The sequence below is a fragment of the Ursus arctos genome, unplaced genomic scaffold (genome assembly GCF_023065955.2).
Source record: "Ursus arctos isolate Adak ecotype North America unplaced genomic scaffold, UrsArc2.0 scaffold_12, whole genome shotgun sequence".
NCBI lineage: Eukaryota > Metazoa > Chordata > Mammalia > Carnivora > Ursidae > Ursus > Ursus arctos.
This window is the reverse complement of record NW_026622786.1, coordinates 30,837,247-30,846,551: the sequence shown is the minus strand read 5'-3', so window position 1 is coordinate 30,846,551 and position 9,305 is coordinate 30,837,247. Positions and strand designations below refer to the sequence as shown.

At 35.0% G+C, this 9,305-nt stretch overlaps 1 protein-coding gene across 2 annotated transcripts in view; it reads right to left on the bottom strand.

The window, feature by feature from the left end:
- Nucleotides 1-4,468: 4,468 nt before the first annotated feature.
- The window catches only part of HFM1 (helicase for meiosis 1), a 101,967-nt gene continuing 97,130 nt past the window's right edge, over nt 4,469-9,305 (bottom strand). For both annotated transcript variants that reach the window (XM_057310475.1, XM_057310476.1), the window contains 3 exons: nt 6,375-6,477; nt 6,118-6,272; nt 4,469-5,021 (listed from right to left, as the gene is read on the bottom strand). In XM_057310475.1, the coding sequence (XP_057166458.1) occupies nt 4,952-5,021; nt 6,118-6,272; nt 6,375-6,477 (328 nt within the window). In that variant the 3' untranslated portion in view covers nt 4,469-4,951. The remainder of the gene's footprint in view (nt 5,022-6,117; nt 6,273-6,374; nt 6,478-9,305) is intronic.

Below are 9,305 nucleotides of genomic sequence, written 5' to 3'. Positions count from 1 at the left end.
TAAGTTCTAATTGGTAAAAGGCTTACATTTGCAAACTAATCAATATAGAAACAAACAAAACCCAAAATGATGACTTTATCGTGTGTACTTTCTAAAGGATTGAAGTTAACTACTGTCATAAGGATGTGCTTCAATGGGCAAAAAGTTGGCTGAATTTTCATTCCTTTTTTGATAAAAAAAATTATAATTACAATGTATGTGAGTGCAGGTTTATACACATTTTTCTAAATTTTTCAGAATACTACAGGGTTTGGGTTTTTTTTTCATCTGTTTTGCTGAAGTATGTATGAAATTTTAAGGCATATGTTAGTTTAGGGAAAGGTTTCCGAATTGAAATGTAAAAATAAGCAAGACAAAGATTGCTCTTTTGAATTATCGGCTCTTATTATGTTAATTAAAACAAAACTCTATAGAGCATCTAAGTGCCTCTCAAGCTACATAAAAAAATACCCAGTTGATGCATGGGAATTATAAAGATAATTTACACAGTTGGTGAAGAAAACAACCTATACTGAAAGGCAATTAAACAAGAGCGAAATCACCATATTACATTTAAAATAGGAAATATATGTGCAGAAAACCAAGTAATCATCATTACTCTTATACTTGTCTTCTGGAATGGATTCTCTTAAAAATTCTGATACCGCTTCCTTTCCTTTCCTTTCCACCTTAAAAAAAGTGCTTCTCACTCTTTAACATGCATGTAATCAGCCGGGGATCTTGATAAAATACAGATTCTGACTCAGAAGTTCTGGAGTGAGGCCTGAGAACATCTAACCTCAGCTCCTAAAGAATGCCTTATATTACTGGTCTCTGGATCGCTTACTGAATGGCAAGGCCTTTAACTCCTGGCAGCCGGGAATTGACATGCTAAAAGATAAGAAGAGCCAGGGTTTTATTTTCTTTTTGTTTTGTTTGTTCCACTAACCAAAACCCATGATGAAATTCTTAGCTTACTTACTTAATTCTGAGCTTAGCTTGGTTTACTTCTCTTTGCCCTAAATTTCTCCTCACTGGTATCTTCTCTACTCCCACAAAAGTAGTTCTTAAATATAGACACCTATTATGATCTAAGAGGCCACAGGTAAGTGTTAGCCATGTAATCCCTAGGCTACGGGTCCTCAAGGAGTGGTTCCCTACTATCCTTGATGAGGGTGTTTTCTAGAAATTGGGTCATGATAAAGAGATATTTTGTGTGACTTTACTAGGGATCCAAGGAGTAAACTGTGCTAAAACCAAAAAGAGTGAATAATTCAGCAATCATTTCTGTTTGGCTTTAGAATGCATTATAATACAATATGCAAAAGATTTATTTTCTAATTACATTTTACTTACAGTAATATTAAAATGGATTGATATGCTCTGACCATAAAACAACTAAGAGTGCTGATGAAGAGGGGACAGAGATACAGCAATCTACCTGAAAGCATAAGGAAGTATATATAGGAGGGAGGTCTACGAGAAAATTTTTTCTATGGATGATACATCTATGGGAAGTCAAAGAGTTCATTTGTCAAGTCCTATGCAACTTACTGCAATTCAAATATGATTTGCAAGGAAAGATTTTCCTTGACTTACACTTATGATGAGGTTATATCCTAATAAACCCATTGTAAGTTGAAAATACCATTAAGCCAAAAATGCATTTAATACACCCAACCTAGTCAATATCATAGCTTAGCCTACCCTACCTTAAACATGCTCGGAACAATTACATTAGCCTATAGTTGGGCAAAATCATGTCACATAAAGCCTATTTTATAATCAAGTGTTGACTATTTCAGGTACTTTATTGAATACTGTAAAGTAAAAAACAGATTGGCTGTATGGGTACAGAATGGTTGTCAGTGTAAAAGGGTTGTCTACCTCATGGTCCCCTGGCTGACTGGTAGGTGCAGCTCCCTGCTGCTGCCCAGCATCACAACAGAGCAGCCTATGCATATTACTAGCCTGGAAAAAGAAATTCATGATCAAAGTATGGTTTCCATTGAATGTATAAAACTTTCACACCATCGTAAAGTTGAAAAACTTTAAGTCCAAGCATTGTAAGTTGGGGACAGTCTGTATTGTACTGTTTCATCCCTTCCAGTGGGTTAAAATACTGCTAAAAATAGTTTTTTTTTAGTATGAACAACTACCATTTATGAGCACATATTATGCATCAGTCCCTAAACTAAGAGCTTTCCTTGCAGTGGCTTATTCAATTCTCGCTCCATATCCATGAGGTAAGTGCCATTATGCCAACATTAGAGGTGGGAAAAATACAGCCTATTAAGGACACTTTATTTTATTTTTAAGATTTTACTTATGCATTTGAGAGAGAGAGAGAGAACATAAGCAGGGGAAGAGGGAGAGGGAGAAGTAGACTCCCCACTGAGCAGGGAGCTCAAGGCAGGGCTCAATCCCAGGACCCTGAGATCATGACCTGAGCTAAAGGCAGAAGTTTAACCATCTGAGTCACCCAGGCGCCCTATTAAGGATCTTTTTAATTGAAAAAAAAAAAAAACTGTTGAAAAAATTGAACCTAACAAAGATTTCTGTGGAAAGCTTTGTTGTATGGTCATTTAAATATATTTAAAATTTAAGTTACAGAATGGAAACTGTAGGGTCATTCACTCATGGAAAGACTATCCAGTGACTGGATTCCTTTAAGTGGTCAGTCCACTCGCTAAGGACTACTACACATAATTTTCCAGGTAAACACTTTTACAAAGTAAGGCATGTCTATGATAAAACTGTTAATTTGCCATTTGTTCTGATCACTTAGGAAACGAATATACTCACGTGTTTCCAAAATTGGCCTGAAAAAGAGTAACCTGGAATCTTGTTAGAACTACAGAATTCCCACTCCCCTCTGCTTGGCAATTCTGAATCAGTAGCCCTTAGGTAAGGTCTAGGAATTTTTATATTTAATATATTATCCACATGTTTCTTATGATCAGGCAAGTTTGGGAAACATTTGTCTGCTGAGTAAAGCTCAGATTTCTTAGCATCTAAAATCCTCCACAGTCTGGCCTTAAGTTACATTTCAAACATCTCCTACAGGAGCACCTGGGTGGCTCAGCTGGCTAAGAATCTGCTTTCAGCTCAGGTCCTGATCTCAGGGTCCTGGATCAAGCTTCAGTTGGCGAAGTGTCTGCTTTCAGCTCACATCTTGATTTTGGGGTCCTGGATCAAGGCCCATGTCAGGCTCCCTGCTCAGTGGGGAGTCTACTTCTCCCTCTCCCTTTGCCCCTCTCTGCCCCCCACTTGTATGCTCTCTCTCAAATAAATAAAACCTTAAAAACAAAAAACAAAAAAACAAATATCTCCTACAACATTAACCTATGTTTAAAATTATTTATTCATTATGTCCTGAATAGATACTTTCCTCCTTTGGAGCTTTGCTCAACTCTTCCCTCTGCTGGAATGTCCTTCTCTCATATTTGTTCATCAAAATTGTATTCATCTTTCAAGGCTCAGCTCAAATTTTAACTTCTCTATAAAGGCTTCCCTGACTCCATGGTCAGGATTATGTTCTCTCTTCTATTAACTACCAGAGCTCTTTAAACCTCTACTGCAGTGATTCTCAAGGTGTGATCTCTGGACCAGCAATATCAGCATTACTTGGGCACTTGTTAGAAATGCACATTCTCAGGCCCCACCCAAGACCTACTGAGTCAGAAACCCTGGGTATGGTGCCCAGCAATCTGTTTACAAACAAGCCCACTAGATGACCACAATGCATCCTGAAGCTTGAGAACCACTTCTCTAATGTATTCTATATTTTATTATTGCATTATTATATATCTTAGTTTCTCTACCAGAATGTAAAGTAGGCTCCACGAGAGCAAAAACAGTGTTTTTATCATTTGCCACCTTTGCAGTACCAAGTATAGTGCTTTTTGCTTAGCAGATCATAATAAGTCTTGCTGAATTAAATTGCTATTTCTTTAGTGTCAAAGTCTATGTATGCAAGATGAGCAGATTGTAGTGCACCAATTTTTCATTTTAATGGAGTTTAATAACCTTGATTGATTCAGATGCAGAAACATGCCAATTGTAAAGATGACTAAAATAAAGGAACTGGTTGCCCTTATTTTTCAACACATAATAAAGCTTCTTAGTTTTGCTTTAAGCTTTTTCTCCATGCTTAATATATATGATGCTTCATAAATGTCTACCAATGACAACAATGACAATCTCATCTGGAAGTTTCTCTTCTTTACTTCTCTTGTCTCTAAGGCTTTTATGCCTAAAGAAAAATTCCTAAAATTTCTTAAGTGGGTTTCAACTTCACATGTATCTATAAATAAAATAATAAACACTGCTTAGACTGCCTATATACTACTTATCAATAAATATAAATTTGAGAACAAATTCATGGGAAAATAACATGAAATAGTGTTTGCCATAGTAAAAGTCAATGTAACAAGGTTTTAGAATTCACCACACTGGAAAACAAGCCAAAGGAAAACAATAATCTATATTGATTAATGTTTTATTTATTAATATTTGAAGTTATATAACAGGTTCAGACAGCCACTGGATTCTTAAAAATCTTTAGTAAAACAAAACAATATTGGTGAATAATCCATATAATAAATCGATTCAGTGACCTAGCATTATTTTGCTTTCATAGAGTATCTTTCTTCTTAATGTAACGATGATATTCTTATTGGTTCCTGTCAAAATCCAATCGAGATGCATTTAATAACCAAAAATTTCTAAGTGCAACTTAATTTTCAGCTTACTGAAACAAACCCACTGTAAAAGTGCTTTTCATGAAGTTACAATAGGAAAATAAATCAATCTAAGAATTTGGTGCAAATAAGCCAACAAAATTGATCAAATCCAAAAGAAAAAAATTTGAACAATTATCAACAACTTTCAAAAAATAAAACGCATGCTTTGTAATTGGGTGTCTATATACCTTGTCTTATTAATATGAGATGATTTTTTTTGGTTTGTTTTAGAAAATATCATCAAATATTCCCAGAAAAGACTTCATTTCATCAGCTTCATCATCAGGATGATACCTACTGGGGGGAAAAGCAAGTACAGAAATATATATAGATTGCTGAGAGATTAATGTATCAAATGAACTTCAATATGCATAACCTAGTAAGAAGTCTGTGGGGCAAAATCAGACTTCATAAACTGTGAGAAGTAGGGATCAAGTCTCAGGTATTTCCTTCAGGTTTTTAAAAGTAATGTCATTTAATCAGTGTGTGAACAAGTCTATAAACTTTGACTATTCAAGAGGGAGAGAGAAACTGCTACAGTTACCCCTAGAAGTGACCAGCTGAGGGGGAACGAGTAGACTTAATGTGACTTTTCACTGAACCTATAGAATTGTAACAGAACTGGTTGGCTAAGGGGCGCCTGGGTGGCTCAGTTGTTAAGTGGCTGCCTTTGGCTCAGGGCCTGATCCCAGGGTTCTGGGATCGAGCCCCGCATCGGGTTCCCTCCTCTGCTGGGAGCCTGTTTCTTCCTCTCCCACTCCCCCTGCTTGTGTACCCTCTCTTGCTGGCTGTCTCTCTATCAAATAAATAAATAAAATCTTAAAAAAAAAAAAAAAGAACTGGTTGGCTAAAATACAACTTGAACGTCTAAAAAATTAGCCAGTCTCATTTGGATTTAAGTGATTTTCCACTTTATATTATCAACAAATTGTATTCAAATCAGTGAAACAAAGTTTACCAATACAGTATGTTTTAATTAAAAGTATTGAACAAATGTTCCCCAAAATTGAGATACTTAATATATGAACTATCTTAAGGAGTTTAGGTCACCAGGGGTCTAAATATTCAATGTTTTTAAGTAAATAAAATGTTTAGATGCTGATCTTTAAAATAAACCAAGGAAAGCAGTGCCCATGTGGCTCACTCTTGATTTCAACTCAGGTCATGATCTCAGGGTCATGAGATGGAGCCCCACATTGGGCTCCAAGCTGGGCATGGAACCTGCTTGAGATTCTCTCTCTTTCTCTACTTCTGCCCATCCCCTCCACTCTCTCTCATTCTCTATCCCTATAAAAAAATAAAATAAAAACAAACCAAGGAAAAAAGAATGCTGAATTTCTTCATAGAAAGTTTTTATTGGTTTAGTCTTTCAATGTCTTAAAAGAATTTTTACCTGAAATCAATGTCCTCTTTACATTCACTGTTTCTAATAAAGAAATCCACTTTCTTAACAAAATGTGAAGAATTTGGTATTTTTTTAGAGTGAGTAAAGCACAGTTTTTCAATTTCTGGTGACAGACTTTGTTGTTTTCTTTCTTGTAAATGGACCTATATTTTGAGGTTAACAGAAGAAAAAGGCAATCATTGAAAGTTTAACTATTCAGACAGAATTTAAAAGAAAAACAATGAAGTGCTTCTTATAATACTTGCATTTCCAGCTTGTTGAGGTAATTTCTTCATGGATGATGTATCAAACTTGAACACAGGAGAATTTGATAAATAAATATCTGGCTTCTCATGTGATGGAACAAAACTAAAAATCAAAATTAATTATTTGTAAAATATGGGAAATAAGAGAAACAAACCATTCTAATTTAGATCCACAGGGAATTTAGATCTTTAGGGAATATGATTAAAGTGTATCATATTTATTACCAAAAAAATTATGCTGTTTCTTAGGCTCATGGAAAATTTGCTGTAGCTCCTTTCCTTTAGACAAAACACCAATTTCTACATTCCAAATTAGATAAGAATACTATTTTTAAAAGCCTACAGAAATAATCATTCAATAATTTTCTTTAAAATTGGGTGTTATGCTTAATTTTCTATTACCTAGCATTCTGTAAATCTTTTCTAAATCCTACTTTGCTTAACTTTTAATCTCCTTTCCCTATTCTGGTCTCACTGTGGAAAAATACCTTGACTTATCTTCCTATGTAAAACTACACTAGAATTCACCTTCAATCTTCTGTATTAAATTCATTCATTAAAAAACATTTATTATTTACTACTGCATGCCAGATATTGTACTAGGAGATAGGTATAGAGGTAAACAAATCCTCAGGGAGTTATCATCTAGTAGAGAAGCAGAAAATGAGTAAATAATAAATATACATAATTATAGATCTTGAAGTGATATGAAAGAAATTAACTGAGTAATATTACAGAAAATAGTGTGGAGACACAAACCCGCTTAAAAAAGGTGGTCAAGAAAAATGTCTCTCTGAGGAGGTGACAATCTAAGTTGACACTCACAGGCTAAAATATGACAGCCATGTAGGGAGTAAAAAGCAGTGGCTACAGGTAGTAGAGAAGTGCATGTATTGATTGGATTGAATCTTTTTGTCTTTGATTAAAGGCAAGGAATTAAAATAGTAAAAAGGGGTATAAAATGAAAAGCATGACTCCATTCCACTCCAAATCCTCAGGTCCTACAGGCCTTCTTTCCAGTATCAACTTCTGGCACAATTTTTTCTTAAGAGGCTTCTTCATAAGGATTCCTTTTTAACTCCACTTATCTTCTGTTCATTACTTTTAAACTCTCCCTATATTATTTATAGTTTCTAAAGGTATGGCTCACAAAACTGTCTGTGTGCTTTGTTATATTCCTACTTGTATCTTCCTACTTCCTACCTAATTTTTTTTGCTTCTGAACACCCACAGATTTGTTCTACTTTGATGCTTCTAATCTGTTTATTCTGTATGACTCAGAGTTAGAATCAATGAATGGAAATAGTAAGAAGACAAATTTTAGGCAGATATTCTTAAAAGCTACTGAATGGTCTGAGAAATCCAAACATGGAACAAGCATGTTGGAGTGAATGAGCTCCTGGTCACTAGAGCTGTTTTGGTAGAGATGGCACGAATACCTGCCAGTGATGTTGGATGGTGATTCAAGTATTTGGTGGTGGGAAGACTAAATGATGCTTAAATTAAGCACCCTTCAGCTCTGGAATTCTCTGAAATCTGTGATTCTGTCATGCTGATAATCAGTAAAATGACTAAATAATAACAAAAATACCAAAAGACATCACAAATTTCTTATATTTTAAACTAGGAGAAATAAATAATCCTTAAGTAAATTAGACTCTGAACAAAAAGTTGTCAGTATTTCTTCTGAGGAAAGTTTTGGCTGTGGCTGTAATTCCTCTCCATGACTTCTAATCAAGTCCAATATCCAGATGCACTCTGCATTTCTGCAAAAATACTTCAAGTTGTACATTAAAAAAAATTTTTTTTTTTACTTTTTTTTTTTTTAATAGGTTCCATGCTCAATGTGGGGCTTGAAGTCACAACCCTGAGATCAAGAGTTGCATGCTCTACCAACTGAGCCAAACAGGCACCTTAAGTTGAACATTTTTTAAATTATGATTTTCTTTTCCAAATGTCTATGTGTCCTATATTCTCAGCTAACATCGTCATCTACCCACTTGCCATGTATTTTTCCCTCTTCCTCAACAACTGTATCCTATTAACTGCTAAATCTGGTATGTGCTATGAAATGTTTCAAAAATCCAACTCTACCTCTTAGTTTCCATCACCTCTGCTCCAGTTTAGGTCTTACCATAGCCTGCCTCTCGTACTGGCCACCATGCCTCTCATGGTCCCACCTTCAGGAACTCATTCTATATATCATATCATATCACTATATATCATCTACAAATCCTAGAATAATTTTTGTCTTATCAAGTTGTTTATCCTGTGCTTAAGTATCTTGGAAAATTTCCTACTGCTTACATGCATGTTAAAAACTAGGCTACAGCTGGAGGGGGGCTATAGACTATATCACATTTTATTTTATTTTATTTACTTATTTTAAAGTTTTTATTTATTTTTGCAAGAGAACGAGTGAGCACCAGTGGGGGGAGGGCCAAAGGGAGAAGCAGACTCCCTGTTGAGCAGTGAGCCCAATGTGGGACTCAATCCCATGACTCTGCAATCATGACCTGAGCTGAAGGCAGATGTTTAACTGATTGAGCCACCCAGGTGCCCAATTGTATTACATTTAAAAAAAATTAGTTCTTAAAATTTAAAAGTCAGGAGATGTTACATCAAATTTTGGATTCCTAGCTTTTTTTTTTTTTAAATCAGAATATTTGACAACACTAGACACTTATTTCCTACACAGCAACAACTGGCTGGAGCTGAGTAGTGGTTGATCCTTTTATTTATTTTTATTTTACTTTTTATTATTGAAGTATAATTGACATATAATGTTTTATTAACTTCAGGTGTACAACTTTTTGATCCAACAATTTTATACATTACTCAATGCTCACCACAATAAGTGTAGTCACCATCTGTCACCATACAGTGTCATTACAATATTATTGACCATATTCCCCATGCTGTAATTTTCAT